The following is a 19,818-nucleotide window of genomic DNA, read 5'->3' as shown; positions in this document are numbered from 1 at the left end:
TTGAAAAAAGAAAAATTATTAGATATATGAAGATTTGATTGGTGAGGAAAATGTATAGTCAATGGGTAAAATTGTTAAGGAAGCATGACTTATAATTTCAACTATGAATTTACCTTCTTCTTTTTTTTTAAATTTAAGGAAGTATTATGTACTAGAGTTTTACTCATAAAAGTTCATACTCTGGAATAATATGTTGGAGTTCTTTTTCTTTTTTTTGCATTTTTGTGGAGGGTAATTTTTTTGTTCCTATTTTTCAATTACACGATCGAAAAAAGCTATGCCATACCCTTCGGGGTGGCCCAGTGGCTTGGGCTTGGGACTTCCATGTTGGGGGTCTCAAGTTCGAAACCCCTTGCCAGCGAAAGGAAGGGGTTTGTCTTCTGGGTCGAGCTCGTCACACCAGGCTTGCCTAGTGCGGGTTACCTCTCCTATGTGGTTTGCGAGCTATTGCATAGGAACAAGGATTTTACCCTGTGCGCACCCAAAGGGTAGCGGCTGTGAGTTTTCCTTGTCATCAAAAAAAAAAAAAAAAGCTACGCCATTTTTACTAACTTCATAGTAAGGTCAACATTATGCTTAAGAATTCATTTGCCCATGGGTGAAACCTTTGGTGCAAAACATTGGCGCCCACAGTACAGTTGCTGAAGAACGAAATGTGGTTGGTAAAATGGCACCACTTGAAGACTAAAGTAGGTTATGATGTTTATTGATGAAACAAAGCATGGACAATGAATGAAAGGTTACAATTTTATGCTTAAGAGTCAAGTCTTTGGTATTGATGATGCTGTGATCAATTTGATTAGTACATTAATAATTAGGATTTTGTATAGATCTATGAGTATATATGATCATTGAGCTAACTCAATTAAGGATTCATAATTGATTTTCGACACGCAGAATAGTTCTCTTTGAATAGTAGTATTACAAAAACTTACTGAAATATGTATACTTAGTCATCTACAAATAAAAATATACAAGTAAACAAAATGATTTGTCCTAAGAGATGTTAGAACTTGAACTTGAAGTATCCTGAGGAGCTTCAGATTGGACTTCAACTTGTGGAGCAGGAGCTTCTGGAACAGAGCTTTCAACTTCTGGTGCATTTGCTACTTCTTCGGTTTCTGGTGCAGTTGGTGCTTCGGTTATTGAGGCTTGGACTATTTCCGCTGGCTTAAGCTTGTTGATATAGTAGCTAAGGGATGGTCCCGAGTACTCCACTGTTTGTACCAGAGGAGGTGAGTTCCTCCCAACTTGAAGGAGAACTGATGAAGCAGCTGCAACAGAGATTAAGGCTATCCCAGCTGAAATAGCTGCGGTGTTCTCTGCTCCATCAGATGAGGTGCCTGCAGTCCCAGAGCTGATAGCACTTTCTGCTACATAAACTGCGGGCTGTTGCAAAATTAAGCAACATCAATAACACTGATAAAATAACAGCATTTCATACAGGTTGTCAAACAGTAATATCTCCTCTTACAAACTACCAAAAGAGTGATGATTCAGTGTAACATTGCCAAGATATATATACTTTCACCCATCATATACTTGTTAGTAATTCTGAAGAATTTTAGACAGAATCCTAGCCACATTGATCAAAAACTAAGTGAGAGGCCATCGGGCAGGGTAAAAAATCGAGTTAATCAAAAGAAGCAACACGGCTTGTCTTGTAAAAGCATAAGACTAGCGATTGGTATGTTATGATTCATCATGTGACTCCTTTTTAGATCACTGATATCTCTAGAATATGAGGTCGGAGATCTCTGTACTTCCTCAGCTTTACATGCCTACATCCTTTGGCTATCCACTTGGCTCTAAATATGAGGTCGATTTCTATCATGGTATCAGAGAGTCAGATCCTTCCCAATTCATTGTGAACCCGCTATGATAGTTTTTCATGTCAAAAGCTACTGCATGTCATAATATGAAACTTCCTTTGCTCTATACCACCTGAACAATGTAGTTTCAAGAGAACTGATGTCTTTGCAGAACATAGAAGTACTAACCTCAACAGAGTATATATTTGTCTGCCCAGCAGTATCCTTCTCAACATACCCTGTCCAGCCACGCGGCTTACGAGGTGGAAATGTCCCAACCACTTTGGTGTTGTCCATGGCTACCCATTCCATGCTCACCTTCCCAACCTGTTTCCAATATAAAAGATGAATCACAATATTTTCCAGTGTGAACTACCATCTTGCTAGATGGTATAACATGCAATATTGATCCACTAATGGTTGTCAAAAAGCTATTCAAGTAAAGGCTGAAGAACAAACAAACTCAAAATTACCACAAAGAGTGTATAAGCATCGTTTGCAATTCTGTTTTATGAGCGAAAAATAACAATTACATGCTTCCTGTACACTTGTAAACTGGCTTAACAGTGAGGTCATGAGATGCCGATGGAGCCCCTTTTTTTTTACTGAGACTCCAATTATGTGTTTTCTACAGTAACATCCTCGAAATAGCTAGTTGGAGAGTACTTCTTTAAATATTAATATCTGAAATAACAATTTGACTGCATAGCGACAATTTGTGTCTGAAGCAGGAAACATACATTTGATGTGTTGAAAACAAACATAAATTACTAGGAAAATAAGATGGATTGCTTAGTAAGCAGTATCTGAAAATCAAGCATTCTGGAAGATATGAAAACATTCAAAACGGAGCAATACCACAAAACAATGCTGCAAATTTGGAAACAACTATCAACTGCAACCAAAGATAAGAACTTGTGACAAGTTTTCAGTCATGTCTAGGTAAATATGATAGGTAAGTCCATTGGGAAATCTGAAACTTTTAGTAGTGGCACAGTGTGAAATATGAAAAACGCCTAAAAATGCATTCACTGTCACCATCATGGATAAAATATGAGGCCACATAGAAGTGCATACGGAAACTGAAGATGATGAAATCAGAGGTAAAATTGAAATCATCTATGATTCTGAGATATTATAGAACATGCTTTCGCATCACACATTCTTATTCTCATGATTAACTCTCCTTCCACGGAAAGAAAAGACAAAATGTTGCAATCATGTAATGAATGCAACCTGACATACAATGTATCACAAATAAGCATAACTCATGAAAGAATTTACACCAAGTTTATGCCTTCCTTCACAAACTCATTCAAGAGAAAATACGAAAGCTTCATTATCCACAACCTTCCTACAGCTAGCCATATCAAATGGTCTCTTAGACTCTTACTCCAATACATTTTCTCCTCAAAAGAATTTCAATTTGTGTTGGTCCTTCTCCCAACTCATAGCAAAAGATTTCCTCACTAGACATGGAAAAAGTATTCCACATGCCTCTATATGTATAAACAAATACAACTCTCATGTGCAGCTTTTCCAGAATTAACTCGTCAACCTTATACATTCTAAGTGAAATCAAACTGCTGACATCTTTACTAGTTGCAGCAGTATACACAAATATATCATTATCATCCACAAATGCTAGAGCACAGTATTCACACTCTTTAGGCAGCAACTTTTAGTGTCTCCGGAAACATAAGTTGGCATACTTAAAGTTTATGGGTTCAGAATTCTAGTCCATTCAAGCAACTTGATTCTAAATTACTAATTTGTATTTATTTCAATGGATTTCTTAAGACACATAAAGGGTTTGGACAAAGCTACTTGGTTCAGCCGAACCTATAACCTGCATAATAGCTCCGGCCTGGCCTATAATTACAGAAAATCAGTTATTTCTTTAGACATAATTATTATCCAAGATCGTTTTCGAGAGTTGGCTACGTACCTAAACAATTCCCCAAAACTCTAAAAAAGGGAAAACTTTTCACTAGAGAGAGTGCAAGATTCTACATACCCACTTCCTTTTTTCTACATCTGTCAACAAATATCAATAGAAAAACACAAATTCAACAGTAGTTATATAAATTGAAGAAAAGCAAAGAGGAAATTTGACCTCCTTCTCTGGGGCACATTCTTCAGCATTGCAATCAGAATCATCAGTTGAAGCCCGAATTCTGAATCGAACGAGACTCTGTCTTTGCCTCAATTTTGAGTCCTTTTGGTATGTGGAAAAGCTCAATCTTCCACTGGAAGATGAAGCTATGGTGCAGCTGTTTGCTGATAAAGCAGCACAAGCCATTATCTGCAAATTCGTTTGTAGCCCAAAAATGGTGGTGTCTCTTAGGTATATTGAAGTGATGAAGAAGCAAAACCACTTGTAGAAATTTCTTGCTCTTCGATTGGCTGTGTTTGAGCCTCCAAAATCCTCTTATGGTTTAGTTTTTGTGGTTTGATTTGAATGCACGTTGAGTGGGTTATGAGTCTCTGATTCCATTTCTCTTTTAAATTGACAACTATATCCCTCCCTTATTGTCATTTTGTGCCATTTCCCACACAAGTGTTTGTCAATTTTTATTTATTTATGTTTGGCCTGAAAAAATGAACAAAAGCATGAAATTGATAAAGGAAAGAAATAACAATGAATGGTTTGTTAGATGATTGCATATCTATAGATTATGGATTGAATCTGGGATTTTGAAGGTTATGAGTTTTGAATTCATAATTTATTTCATTTATTGGGTTTGAAATAGACTATTGAGTGGCCCCCAGGCCAAGGCCTAGTTCGAGTGGCAAAAGGTGGAAGATCTGCGGCTTAGGTCGTAGGTTCAAGCTCCACATCACGCAAAGCGAAGCCCGATATTTAAGTAGGAAAGGGTAGAGGGACGGGCCCATTATCCACCGAGTTTAGAAGGCTATAATTGATCTAAAGGGAGGGTCACGGGCGAATTTCACAGTTGTAAAAAGTAAAGACTATTGAGTGAAATTCTTAATAAAGATATAAAGTTTGATTAAACTTATTAAATTATATCAAACTTATAACATATATATATATATATATATTGTTGGGTTTTAAAAAGTGTGAATGGAAAAGGAAGAGTTGCGATTTTTACGAAGAGTTGCGACTTTTATGAAAAGTTGTGATTTTTATGAAATGTTGTGACCTTTTCGAAAAATTGTGACTTTTCCAAAGGGTTGTGACATTTCCGGTAAGGCACAATAAAAACTTTTTCACACTATCCTTTGTTTTCTATAAATTGAGGGATTTCCTCTCATTCTAAGAGAAGCAATTTTGTGGACTTCTCCTACTACTACTAAATCTAGTATTTTAAGTGTACTTTACTATCGTTGAGTGGTTCGCTGACACTGTGATTTTAGGTACCGATACACTGGTGAGTAAGATCGTTCTATTTTGGAAGGATATATTCCATTAACCTCAGGTACTTGAGGGGAATAATAAGGGGAAAATGTGCATTCAGTGGGCTCGATTTTCTTTCTTTGAGAAAAATATTTTGTATATTATTTCTAATATGTTTTTTATTCTATTTTCTCTACTAGTTTTAATTTTCTAGTTTTGAAAATACTCTTTAAACTTTGTTGTTTCTTATCAAAATCTTCAAAATTTTGTTCTAAATATCTTAAGAATACAAGATGAACAACATATATTACAAGAGATTAACCAGACCCTACAAGTAAAATGTCTTAATTTGAATCGAAGTGGCATGTGACAAATTATAACACCATAATGAGTCGACGAAGTAGAGCAAGCTTAAGATATGTATGTTTAACAATATAGGTAGATAGACTAATTATATGCCAAATAAATCCATCTCAACCACCTTACGGGAAATTCAAATGCATCAGTCACGATTTGAGTTTTTTAACATATATTTTAAGATTTGAGTTTCTTAACATATATTTTAGGCTAAAGATATTAAATGATTATACTATTTGATATTTTGGTGTGAATGAGGTTTGATTTAGTAATCTTTAAAGTTATCTTATGAATAAAAAAATGAAGAAATTTTTTCAAACGTACTAAAGAGCTAGAAAAGAAATCATATATATATATAAAAGAGAATCTTAGGCCCGCCTACGTGGCGCCACCACAAACCAGAATTCACTTTTAATTTATTTATTTTCAAAACTAGCTTTCTCCTTTCATGAAAAGTTGTGACTTTTATGAAAAGTTATGACTTTTATGAAAAGTTGCGACTTTAATGAAGAGTTGCGATTTTTATGAAAAGTTGTGACTTTTATAAAAAACTGCGACTTTAATGAGGAGTTGTGACTTTTATGAAAGGTTGTGACCTTTCCGAAGGGTTGCAACTTTTCCAAATAGTTGTAAATTTTCGATAAAGCACAATAAATATTTGTTCACACTACCATAAATAGAGGAATTTCCTCTCATTTTAAAACAACGAAAATTCTGAACCTCTTCCTCTTCTTATTCTTCACAAATTAAATATTTCTGTAATTTACTCATGTTGAGTGCCTCAGTGACACCATTGCTTATGTTACAGATTCTGATATGTATTTTTACAGTCATTAATTTTTGTTTATATTATTAAGGATAAATGATAAGTTGTAATAATTTTTATCTTCCTTTACATTATTATTTTTTTATGTAGGATAATATAATGTTTTAGTTTTAGTGACTGATATGTTTCAAGTATTATTATATATATTCCGTGATATTAAATTCTCACGCGAAGCGCAAATAATTTTACTAGTATAATAATAAATTTAAAACAAATCAATTTAACATTCTTTCAATTTATTCTAATATGTTTATGCTCAGGCATACATGACTGAAATACATACTAAAGTTGATTAAAGTTTTAGTTAAATACTTCATAAATAATATATATATATATATATACATATTCTTTCACCTTAAATTATCTAATATTAAATATTTGTACCAAAAAAAAACATAAAAATTATTACTTGAACAAAAATATATTTCAGTGGACTATGTTGGGCCTTTTCTACTTATGGTGCAGTCAAATAGAAAGGAATTGAAAACTACAACAGGCCCTCCAAGACGGTGCAATCTCATAGGGGAATTTGGGCCAACCTTTAGAGACCATAATTCTAAGTGTAACTGTTTTTTATGTAGACGTTAACTTGCATCACGTAAATTGTAATCTTGAATCATCTTTTTTTCTCCGAAAAGTCTATAGTTCTAGATTGAATTAAGGCATATTTTTTCTTTGTTTAAGGTCTGATTCAGGTTCAACATTTGTCGGTCTATATAAAATACCAGGTCGGATATGACCCTATCATTCCTTAACACATCGATGCCCTATATGTTTTAGCCCAATTAAAATTTCGACGAGTTGATCTAACTCTCTCATTTGACACCTTTTCTTTTCTTTAAGCTTCTAGCACATTACAGTCCTCTAGAGGGACTTCCTTTTTAGCATGACCAGTTCCTTCATCCCTAATCTAATCTTTTTAAATAGAATATACATAAGTTAAAGTATATATTTATTTATTTTCATATTTAATTGGTCAAAAAATTTAGAATTTATTTTCTCTAAAAACACAAGTTACTTAAAAATGAGAAATATCACGATAAAAGTATGGAAAACAAAATTCATAAATGGCGACCCACGTTATTAATTGTCTCCTCTCCGTCCTATAATATACCACCCTTCCGCTTGTAATGTTTGCTCGGATTAATATATAAAATACTTTTTAAAATAATATTTTCTATTTACTTAACAAATACAAGAAAGAAAAAAGGAAATTTATTTATTTATCATTTTAAAAAAAAAAAAAAATCTCCGTACCAATCTATATATATATATATATAAAGCTGGATATAGAAAATTTGATGTGGCACCTCTCTATGACCAGCATTTCTATTTATCTTTTATCTATTTTTTTTTGATATTTTGTTTTTGTTTTCTATTTTTTATTTGTAATTTTAAAAAAAAAAACTGAAAGATATTTTAATGCATTACATCATGCTCCTTTAAAACTTCCATCATACTAATACACATTTAAGTAAATGGAAGATGAAAAGATCAAAACATTTTCATGTTTCATAACTGTTTATGATTATTTAGCCTATAAAATAAAATTGAGTATTGTAATCAACAATAGTGGAATCCTTCACTTTCTCTCTTCTTCTTCTAATGATGATGATGAATGTATGGGTATCAAATTTTAATATTGAGATGTCGAGCAAACTAGACCTTGTCATTTTTTCAAGAAAAGGGAAAGAGAGAGTATCTCATGATCCTTCTAAAGATATTGGTGAAAAGAGAAAGATTATGTAACAAAAATTTCTTTTCAAAAGATTATGTCAGGGTTTAGGGTTTAGGGTTTAGGTTCAGGGTTTAGGGTTTAGGGTTTAGGGTTCAGGGTTCAGGGTTTAGGGTTCAGGGTTCAGGGTTTAGGGTTTAGGGTTTAGGGTGTTGATTTCTTCTATATTGAGAGAGTAAAATTTCATATTGATTAAGAAATTTATAGGAAGAGTGATTAGTATTTCAAAGGGTAAGAATATTTATTTAGAGAAAAAAATCAATATACTTAGGAAATTAGTATTAAATTTAGGAGAAGAATAAGTATTCTACTAACTCCTTTCTTATTTTATTATGTCATAATTTCTTTGTATATATCTTTAATTAAACTTTATTTTATCTTTTGTTATTTAGCTTTACTTAAAATTTACAAACGACATTATTTCTTCTTCTTTAGGCTACTAATTTCTTTCTTCTTTTTTTTTTTTTTTTTTGTGTCTTTAATTAAAGTTTTTATGTATTTTTTTTAATTTCTAATGCCTGAAATTTTATTTGTTTATTCCTAGAATCTAACTATTATAACTACTTAAGAATTGTAGTTTTTTTTTTACGGAATTTGGTTTTGACATTTTTCTTATAAATTTTAGATCATTTCCTAGTCCAACATTGATAATTATATGTTTTCAAAAATTGTGACTTTTTCAAAAGGTTGTGACCTTTCCGGTAAGGCACAATAAGAACTTTTTCACACTACCCTTTGTTTTCTATAAATTGAGGAATTTCCTCTCATTTTAAGAGAACCAATTTTCTGGACTTCTCCTACTACTACTAAATCTAGTATTCTAAGTGTACTTTACTGCCGTTGAGTGGTTCGCTGACACCGTGATTTTAGGTACCGATACACCGGTGAGTAAGATCGTTCTATCCTGGGAGGATATATTTCATTAACCTCGGGCACTTGAGGGAATAATTTCCTTAAGGAGACACTGTGCATTCAGTGAGCTTGATTTTCTTTCTTTGAGAAAAATATTTTGTATATTATTCCTAATCTGTTTCTAATTCTATTTTCTCTACTAGTTTTAATTTTCTAGTTTTGAAAATATTCTTTAAACTTTATTGTTTCTTATCAAATCTTCAAATTTTTGTTCTAAGTATCTTAGTAATATAAGATGAACAACATATATTACAAGAGATTAACCAGACCCTACAAGTAAAATGTCTTAATTTGAATCGAAGTGGCATTTGACAAATTATAACACCATAATGAGTCGATTAAGTAGAGCAAGCTTAAGATGTGTATGTTTAACAATATAGGTAGATAGACTAATTATATGCCAAATAAATCCATCTCAACCACCTTAACAATATAGGTAGATAGACTAATTATATGCCAAACAAATCCATCTCAACCACCTTACGGGCAATTCAATTGCATCAGTCATGATTTGAGTTTTTTAACATATATTTTAAGATTTGAGTTTCTTAACATATATTTTAGGCTAAAGATATTAAATGATTATACTATTTGATATTTTGGTGTGAATGAGGTTTGATTTAGTAATCTTTAAATTTATCTTATAAATAAAAAAAATGAAGATTTTTTTTCAAACGTACTAAAGAGCTAGAAAAGAAATAAGTTTATAAATAAAAAAACACTTCCACTCTAATTTTAAAATTGGAAAGATAGGCACGTACTTCACGGGCCGCCACCGTCGCCTTCGTCAACTGATATAAGTAGTGTTGTTTAACTTTGTTTTCATTATCTTATATGTGTATATAAATATATACACATATAGAGAGATAATGGATAACAAAATATCCTGATGGAAGTTAAAGATGAAATCAAGTTTAAAAAAACACTCTCATTTGTTCTAGCCATCTTGCTAGATAGAGTTATTTGATATTTCCATTGCTAATAAAAGGTGACAGATATCCCGTACATGCTTGAACATCACGGTCATTAAAAAAATGGAATCAATTCACACTTTTGTTCGGTCCCAGAATTTCCTCCTCTTCTTAAGCTATAAGCCCAATTCCCAATGTAGACCTGGATCTCATTTTCAAACTCACTGTAGACTGTGTAATTTCTAATGCACATGATGAACATTGCAAATTTGCAATAGGCCAAACACATATATAGCCCCTCTAACTTGTTCATATTTTTTTATTTTGACACTTTATTTTAGCATTATTCTATTTTAATCCTTAAATTCCATTTTTTATGTTTCATTTTAATACGAAATATTATTTTTATGAGTTCTTTATTTTTATATATATTTTTCAATGGCAACTTCTTATTTTAAATTGACATGTGTCAGTTAATTTTAGTTAAAGAAAATAAAAATAATTCTTTTTAAAAAATAATAATTTTTTTTTAAGAGTGTTATGTATTTTTGTGTGAAAAATAACCGACGAAATTATGTTGGTTTTCTTTCTTTAAAATCACCGACAACCTAACAAAGTCAGTCAAGTTTTAACATTGTTTAGTAGTGATATTAGCAATGAACAAGAGTCTTTTTTTTTAGTAGTGTCATTAACAAAGTCAATCGAGTCTTTTTGAAGATGAGTTTTTTTTATTCGTATTGATTTATATTAAAAATTAAAAGTGAGTATTTGCGTTAAATTTAAATAGCCTAGATGAAAAGAAAAAATAAATAAGTAGTGTTATTTAATTTAATTGAATGTTTAAGAATGAAAATCAAAGAACTTTCGTCAATTTATTTTCATGCAAAAATACAGAGAAATATCAAAAAATAATATTATTGTTTGAAAATTTTTATGTTCGTTCGCGAATGTTTAATTTTTTTACGAAAATTAACAGGCACACGTCTATTTTTTAAAAATAAGAAATTGTTATTGAAGAACATAAATAAAAACAAATCATAAAAAATAGTATAAGTGTTTAAATTGTACATAAAAAATGGAGTTTAAGGATTAAAATGAAATAAGGTTAAGTTGGAGTGTCCAAATGAAAAATAAAAACATGTTTGAGAGGTTGCGTATGTGTTTGGCCTTTGGAATATGTATCTTAGTATTAACTATCATTTATTTGGTTCTGACAACATGTACTAACCTCATTTATTTCTTCCCCTAATTTTCTTCTTCTTCAATTAATTTGCAGCTACACACCTGAACAATTCACACACACAAAAAAAGAATGTCCATATTTAACTTACCTGCAGATTCTGGGATCAGCCTCAATTACGGCATCGCCATGGCCGTCGGCATTTTGATTCTCATTTCCATCATCATGTTCGCCTCCTACGCTTGTCTTCGTGTAAAATTAGCCGGAGATTTTACGCCATCATCATCGTCTTCTTCAAATGAGACTAATAATAATAATTACAACATCTATAGCTACTTCCTCGGATTGGATCGGCTGGTTATAGAGTCATTCCCCAAAGTAGTGTTGGGTGAAAGTAAGAGATTGCCTAGTTCGTTTAGTGATACGAATACATGCGCAATATGCTTGTGTGAATATTGTGTGAAGGATTCCGTTCGTTGTATACCGGAATGTAATCACTGTTTTCACGCCGATTGTGTTGACGAATGGTTGCAGAAGAGTGGGAGTTGTCCGATCTGTAGGAGCTCTCCGGTTTCTACCTCCGCAGGTTCAACACAGCTGCCTGTGCGTAATTATTACATGTTTAATTTTGTATAGAATTAGTTCTAGTTTGAAATATCTTTATTTTTTAGTTTGAAATATCTAATCATTCTCACACTCGAAAGTCTCTTTTAGCTCGTTTTCCCTAGTAAAAAAATTTATCCTATAGTTTGTGTTAGGAGATGATGATCAAAACGGTTTCTTAGTGTATGGGCTTAGGTTCCATTTTGTTCTTAATGTATAAATATAATGGAAATAACTTTTAATATATCTTAAAAAGTGATTAGTTTGATCATGAGTTATCTAAGTAGGCGTTTGGCCATGCGATATCATATCATGATAGGGTATCGTGAGATGAAATCAGCGTTTGGACATGCGATTTTACGCTGATTCCATATTCTCAAAAAATCATGATTGGAATTATATGGTAATTCCATATCATGATTTGAGATATTTTTAATACAAAAATTGATCCACAAGTTTATAATTTGTTAAAACAACCCCACCACATTTATATCTACTAACCATTTATTTCATATGTAAATAAAATTTATAATCACATCATTACTTTTTAAAATAACATAAAATTTATTATTCTCACCAACATATAGTCACTTTAACTCACACCAACCGATTGTTAAAGTGATGAAATATTTATGGTCTATGAGCATGAAAATATAGTTGCGGATGGTATTGACCAACAAATGGCTCAAAGTAACAATGTTGGTTCGTCTTCTCGGTCACATGATCGAGAAATGCAAGTTCAACTTGAGAAAATTATCCATATTATGTGGGAGAATTATATTAAAGACTAGTACACTACAATTTATGTTCAATTTTTTTTAATTAAATTAAAATTAGATGAAACAATTACTTAAGTGGAGAACAAATAGCTTTGTAATAATTTATTATGCGATTTTATAAATTTTTATTTTTTTGATAAGATTGAATAAACAATTGAGGCTATTTTAATAGTTTTACAACTTATGAGATTTTTATGTTTATGAGAAAATATACAACACAAAAATTTCATATCGTATGTCCAAACAAAACTTCAATTTCATCTCATGATTCCATATCATGATACCATATCATGATTCCGTATCATGATACCAGATCGCATGGCCAAACGAGAATTAAAATATATTTGTTGTAATATAAATTTAGAGAATAGAATGTGATTATTAAAAAAAAGGGAAAAAGGACATATTTACCCCCGAACTTTAAAAAATTGTACGTGTATGCCCTCCGTTATACTTTGCATTCACATAAGCCCTTGCCGTCCAATTATAGGTACAGACATGCCCCTCTCACTAACGGCCCCACATTTTTTACACGTGTCTTAAATCTAATCAACTATTCATTTGACCTTTCTTTGTAACCCATAAACCAACTACCCGCCCCATAAACTCAATACCCACCCAATTTCCTCTAAGATATATCCTAATTAAAAGACCCAGAATATGATGTTTAAAATGTTGGTGGAGCTGCTGATGATGCCGGTGTTTCAACAAACACCTCATCATCATCCTTCAGCGACTCATACCTATACCCATAATCATATCCATATTCCTCAGCGGCTTGTAGCTCAACCCTAGCTGCCTCCTTCGAAGCCAAAACCAACAACCTTTTGATCTCCTCCCTCCTCACCACCGAACTCCTCCATTTCCGCCTAACCATAAAACCTAACACCGGTCTAAAAACCACCACGAACGCCGCCACCACCAATCTAGAGAGAAACCCTAGATCCCCTCCCACGAGCATTTACACAAACCCACAAACAACAACAGATCACATCCAAACCCTAATCCTTCCAAATTCATAGAGCTCTATACCACCCCTCCACCGATCACGATGTTGAAAATTCTCCACCACACAAAGATCAAAACTTTGCATGCACACATAATTCAATCAACCAAAATTGTGGAGAAATCAAGAGAGAAAAGTGCAATAAAGTCACTGGAAGAGAGAAGATTCTGACCCAAAGAGAATTTTTTTCTCCTAGAACAAGAATTTAGGGAATTTTTTTAAAGTTTGAAGTTTAGGGGAAAATTGAAAAAGGAAACTAAATAATAGGATTGTCACGCCCCGAGCTACCCCCGAGACGCAGACACGGGACCTAGGACCACAAGTGACCCCAAACTAACCCTGCTGGCATGCTCATGAGCATACTAAAGAAAATAAACTGATCCGGAAGCTAAATCATAAATAAAATGAAAAAAAGATGGGGAATACCCATATACTATAACTGAGATAAATGAAAACTGATGAGTTTAATACAAAGAAGATATTAACTCAATTCTAAGCTGAATCTAACTATGTCTGAAATAAGCATCTAAACTAACTAGAAGTGTTGGGAATCGATCTAAGCGTGATCTAGATACTGAGAACCTGAACATACATCACGAGAAGATGTAGCGTATGTATGCGTCAGTACTTGAAAGGTACTGAGCATGCATGATAGAGTAAAGCTGAAATAACATATAACTGAACAAAGTAATAAAACAATAAAATAATCTGAACATGATATAGATACTGAAAATAACTTGTTTGAATGTTTTTACTTATATTGTATTGTTATTATGTAACAATGAAAAGTTCTATTTTATATAAGGTTCAATTTGTTGTATTGTCATTTTTTTAGGGAAAAAGGACGGATTTACCCCCGAACTTTAATAAATTGTACGTCTATGCCCTCCGTTATACTTTGCGTCCACTTTAGTCCCTGCCGTCCAATTATAGGTACACACATATCCCTTTCACTAACGGCCCCCTCATTTTTTACACGTGTCTTAAATCTAATCAACTACCCATTTGACCTTTCTTTTTAACCCATAAACCAACTACCCGCCCCCATAAACCCAATACCCACCCAATTTCCTCTAAGATATATCCTTGTAACACCCCGAATCCAAAACATAGCAAAAATGCAGATTTTGAAAAGTTGCAGGTGCAACCCACGGTTGCCATCCACGGCCCGTGATGGTGGTTCGTGGTTCACCACTGCAACCCCTCCCCAAACCAGCTCAGAAAATTAGCTAAGTCCCGACTCACGGACAGACCCACGGTCCGTAGATCAGACCACGGTCCGTGGTCCGTGGATCGAGACTTCCCTTACCCAGCCTCTGACAAAAACTACGGTCGACAACACGAACCGTCATTCGATGCACGGTCCGTAGGTCTGACCGTAAATGAGGGTCAGCAGTCAGTTAGATGAAAATTGTGATTGAGTCAACTTTAGATGGTCATAACTTTTAGCACAAAAGGAATTATGTGTTCCATGACCTATAATATGATAGATAATAGAATTCTCTTTTCAACGCCACCGAGTTTGCTAAAATTCGACATCCGAGTAAAAAGTTATGCTCGTTTTAGTGAAGCCCTGTCGGGCAGACTCGACCGACGACTCCAATCGACGGACCGTCGATTGACCTACGGCCCGTCAGTGGGTCTTTTGGTTTTTTCCTATTTCGTTTAACCCCTAAGATACGTCGTTTAAACCCTAAATCATGAGGTTTTAGTCAGTTTTAGCCTAGAAACATAACTAGGACTTACCTAAGTCAAATTATTAATCAAACTTAGAAAAATTAGAGCGTAAGAGGAGAAGAGAAATCAAGAACCCTAGTTCAAGAACGCAACAGGTTTTCTTCAGTTCCAACCCAGAAATCAAAGGATTTCTCCGTGGAATTCATCACCAGGAATGTGGGATTTCACTAGTGGGTTCCTTTCGCCCATTAGGTCCCTAGAATTCAGTCAGATTCTTGATTCCATGATTATGAACAGACCTAGGGTTTCTAGAATTTCAACAGATCATCATGAATTAGTTATTTAAATGTTCCAAATCAGATTATCATGTTATTTCTCAGTTTATTGAATGAATTTCAGAACCCTAGCTATGTATTTCTTTAGTTCTTGAATTACACATGCTAGGTCAGATATCTCAGTTATTCAATTATACATGCCTCAGTTATTAATGCATCATTATTAGAATAATTATTGCATTCTCAGTTTGCATGTTCAGTTTTAAGCTATCCAGTATTTTACATAAATTCAGTCATAACCAGTTAATCACTTAATTCATTGGGAGTAGCATAATACCGAGTTGGACTAGGGTTCAGCATACCTATATACGAGCCATATATGTGTAAGTCCCCTCTGTGGGCAACATCAGTTTAGTGATCATGCCAGCATGTCTCTACACCTTTGGCCGGGTGTATTGGGTCCTCGCGATGGGGCGTATACATCGGACTCTACATTTAGCTCATGTGGTTTGATGTTGGTTATTAGTAGCTCCCACAGTTCAGTCAGACTCTATTGCATTGACCATATTTCAGTACAGTCAGTATTCAGTCTCAGCATGTTATAAATTTGGTCATTGCATCAGTTAACTCAGTATTCAGTATTTTCAATATCTATATCATGTTCAGATTATTTTATTATTTTATTGCTTTGTTCAGTTATATGTTATTTCAGCTTTACTCTATTCTGCATGCTCAGTACCTTTCAAGTACTGACGCATACGTACGCTACATCTTCTCGTGATGTAGGTTCAGGTTCTCAGTATCCAGATCACGCTTAGATCGGTTCCCAATCTCCAGTTCAGCAGAATCGGTGGTGATTCTTCAATCTCCGAAGACAATAGTCATGAGTTTCTTTTTAGTATTTTTAGTCTTTAGTTTCAGATTTTCTAGACTTAGCTGGAGCATGTCCCAACACTTCTAGTCAGTTTAGATGCTTATTTCAGACATATTTAGATTCAGCTTAGAATTGAGTTAATATCTTCTTTGTATTAAACTCATCAGTTTTCATTTATCTAAATTATAGTATATGGGTATTCCCCATTTTTTTTTCATTTTATTTATGATTTAGCTTCCGCATCAGTTTATTTTCTTTAGTATGCTCATGATCATGCCAACAGGGTTAACTTGGGGTCACTTGTGGTCCTAGGTCCCGTGTCTGCGTCTCGGGGGTAGCTCAGGGCGTGACAATCCTATTATTTAGTTTCCTTTTTCAATTTTCCCCTAAACTTCAAACTTTAAAAAAATTCCTTAAATTCTTGTTCTAGGAGAAATTTTTTTATCTTTGGGTCAGAATCTTCTCTCTTTCAGTGACTTTATTGCACTTTTCTCTCTTGATTTTTCCACAATTTTGGTTGATTGAATTATGTGTGCATGCAAAGTTTTGATCTTTGTGTGGTAGAGAATTTTCAACATCGTGATCGGTGGAGGGGTGGTATAGAGCTCTATGAATTTGGAAGGATTAAGGTTTGGATGTGATATGTTGTTGTTTGTGGGTTTGTGTAAATGCTTGTGGGAGGGGATCTAGGGTTTCTCTCGAGCTTGGTGGTGGCGGCGTTCGTGGTGGTTTTTGGACCGGTGTTAGGTTTTGTGGTTAGGCGGAAATGAAGGAGTTCGGTGGTGAGGAGATCAAAAGGTTATTGGTTTTGGCTTCGGAGGAGGCAGCTAGGGTTGAGCTACAAGCCGCTGAGAAATATGGATATGATTATGGGTATAGGTATGAGTCGCTGAAGGATGATGATGAGGTGTTTGTTGAAACACCGGCATCATTAGCAGCACTACCAACATTTTAAACATCATATTTTGGGTCTTTTAATTAGGATATATCTTAGAGGAAATTAGGTGGGTATTGGGTTTATGGGGGCGGGTAGTTGGTTTATGAGTTAAAAAGAAAGGTCAAACGGGTAGTTGATTAGATTTAAGACACGTGTAAAAAATGAGGGGGTCGTTAGTGAAAGGGACATGTGTGTACCTATAATTGGACGGCAAGTACTTGTGTGGACGCAAAGTATAACGGAGGGCATAGACGTACAATTTATTAAAGTTCGGGGGTAAATCCGTCCTTTTTCCCTAAAAAAAATGACAATACAACAAATTGAACCTTATATAAAATAGAACTTTTCATTGTTACATAATAACAATACAATATAAGTAAAAACATTCAAACAAGTTATTAGGGGTTGTTGGTACGCGGGATGTGATAAACAAAATATATACTTACCTCTTATTTTATTCCACCATATTACTATTTTAGTATAAATAATAGGATCGATTAAATAATCTCAAGATTAACTAACACTCAAATCAAATAACAAAATAAAGTTATTTTGAAATTATTCTCATCCCACATACCAAACACAAACACGCCTTGATTTGTACAGTCAACTGACTGTGAAGGTAATCCCTGAGCCTTCTAATTTCTCATCCATAACATTGGAAAGTCTCTCAAACATGGAAGGTGTAAAATAATTCCTCCAATCCCCAATCTCACCTTTCCTGAACAAATCTCTGTTTTCAAAGTCTGAAATTGCTCCTTTCCCTTGCTTATTCACCTCTAAATCTTTCATGTTCTGGAAACTACAAAGATTTAAGATATCTTCAATTACTCCTTCTTTTTCCTCTTCCTCTGTAAAAGGGAACCCCAAAAACTCGCCTAATTTCTTCAATTGATTACATGCATCTACTTTCATCTCTTCATATTTCAAGAACAACACCTTGTTTGGTGCAGTTTCTCTCCAGTAACTCAACATATGGTCCCAGTAAGGACCATACCCTGTAACTCCTCTGCAATACAAATCGAACGCTTCCTCAATTGGAAGAGGACCCAGAGATTCAGGCCTGATTTTGCAAAGGTAATGCCAAATTGATACAAAGGTATCAAAAGGGTTCCTGCAAATGTAAATAATTTTGCAATTTGAGGTCTTAATCGAATCGGGTAATGCACCGAAAGGTACGTGGGTAGCGACAATCCTCGGAGAAGGAAGGAGGGAGAGATCAGGGAGGCGGTTAGAATCAGCGTAAAGTTTGTACTCGAGGAAGGGTACGAGTTCATGAGGATTGTGAGTGAGCAAAGGGTGGTTATGGTTAACATTGAAGTTGTTCCGGTTAACAATGGCGAATGTGAGTGCTTTTAGCCAAGTGGTGCCGGATTTTGGTATGGTGGCGAGTATCACGTCGGTATCTTGAGCTATAAAATGATTTTGTATAGAAATTATGGCTCGGATTTCCTTGGGTTGACACCAGAAGCCTTGGAAGAGGAACAAATTGGGTGTTCTCCATCCTTTTTCTTTGGGTAGAGAAGTAAGAAACTCATCAAGCTCTTCTTCACTTAGAGTTTCTTGTTGTTTTGGTTTTCCAGTGATCGATTGGCTGTTGAAGATATGTGTGGTGCCTGTCATTTTTGTGTGTTGTGATGACAAGGATTTGATTTTGCATGAGAATATAGAGCTACATATATAGTAAAATACTAGTAATAGATGTGGTCCGCAGTATTTTTATAGTATTAAAGTTCGATTAATTCAAATTTGTGAAGAGCTCCATTCGGGACATAGCTTTGCTATTAAAGATTTGTTTCATATTTAAGGCTTCAAACACAAGTTCTCCATCCTTTTTATTTGGGAAGACAAGTAAGAAACTCATCAAGCTCTTCTTCACTTAGAGTTTCTTGTTGTTTTGGTGCTTTTTGTGATGAATTGGTTGTTGATAGAATTTGTGAATCCTGTCATCATTGTGTGTTGATGACAAGGATTTTATTTTGTATAAGAAAATAGAACTAGATATGTAATACTAGTAATAGAAGTAAAAATGAAAGCTAGTAATAGAAGTGGTGGGGTCGACTAGTTCAAATTTGTGAACGGCCGACTCTAGGGGCGTCAAAAATAACCCAATTATAGCTAATTCACTTAATCCGTCCATTTGACATCCCTAGTTGGTTCCATTCATGACATAATTTTGCTACTAAAGATTTTTTAATATTTAAGCCTCGAAGTCGAGACATCTATTAAAGAACGAACAACCATACCTATAGTATCAGTAGCAGAGCCAAAATTCACTAAAGAAGTTTGAGAAAAAAAAGTAAACACACAAACTAATTCAAAGAGGTTCAATATTAACGTTATATAAAAAATAATTTTAATCACGTATGTAAAGATATATTTTTCCGAAATGAAACCATTGGATATAAGCTGGCCACTGTGCACCACATCTTTTGATGTGGTATAGCCTATGTGTTGTCAACTTAATACGCATGAAATAACATGGCAGATTTACAGATAGGTAACGTCCTTTAAAATACTACCCAGTTTATTTTACTCGCCATTTATTCATAAAATAAATTCTCATTTTTATTTATT

At 33.9% G+C, this 19,818-nt stretch overlaps 3 protein-coding genes across 3 annotated transcripts in view; 1 reads left to right on the top strand and 2 right to left on the bottom strand.

Annotated features, from left to right (window-relative positions):
- Window positions 1–845: 845 nt before the first annotated feature.
- LOC125815302 (protein MAINTENANCE OF PSII UNDER HIGH LIGHT 1) overlaps window positions 846–19,818 on the bottom strand; it is a 106,178-nt gene continuing 87,205 nt past the window's right edge. The window contains exons 2-4 of the mRNA XM_049494743.1: window positions 3,928–4,118; window positions 2,001–2,138; window positions 846–1,389 (exon numbers count right to left, since the gene is read on the bottom strand). Of these exons, the coding sequence (XP_049350700.1) occupies window positions 997–1,389; window positions 2,001–2,138; window positions 3,928–4,113 (717 nt within the window). The 5' untranslated portion in view covers window positions 4,114–4,118 and the 3' untranslated portion in view covers window positions 846–996. The remainder of the gene's footprint in view (window positions 1,390–2,000; window positions 2,139–3,927; window positions 4,119–19,818) is intronic.
- Window positions 11,223–11,726, top strand: LOC125815311 (putative RING-H2 finger protein ATL69). Its single transcript, XM_049494755.1, has one exon. The coding sequence runs from the start codon at window positions 11,223–11,225 to the stop codon at window positions 11,724–11,726; it is 504 nt and encodes a 167-aa protein (XP_049350712.1).
- LOC125816558 (cytosolic sulfotransferase 15) lies at window positions 17,832–18,864 on the bottom strand. The gene has a single exon (XM_049496173.1). It carries the CDS (start codon window positions 18,862–18,864, stop codon window positions 17,848–17,850), a length of 1,017 nt encoding a protein of 338 aa, XP_049352130.1. The 3' UTR covers window positions 17,832–17,847.

The sequence above is a fragment of the Solanum verrucosum genome, unplaced genomic scaffold (genome assembly GCF_900185275.1).
Source record: "Solanum verrucosum unplaced genomic scaffold, falcon-dt-bn FXZP01000261.1, whole genome shotgun sequence".
In the NCBI taxonomy this organism is placed as follows: domain Eukaryota; kingdom Viridiplantae; phylum Streptophyta; class Magnoliopsida; order Solanales; family Solanaceae; genus Solanum; species Solanum verrucosum.
Note: the sequence above shows the minus strand (reverse complement) of the source record. Positions and strands in the feature narration are given on the sequence as shown.

Excerpts from the sequence above, each read along its gene's own strand:
- LOC125815311 (XM_049494755.1), top strand. The coding sequence starts at position 11,223 with ATGTCCATATTTAACTTACCTGCAGATTCTGGGATCAGCCTCAATTAC.
- LOC125816558 (XM_049496173.1), bottom strand. The coding sequence starts at position 18,864 with ATGACAGGCACCACACATATCTTCAACAGCCAATCGATCACTGGAAAA.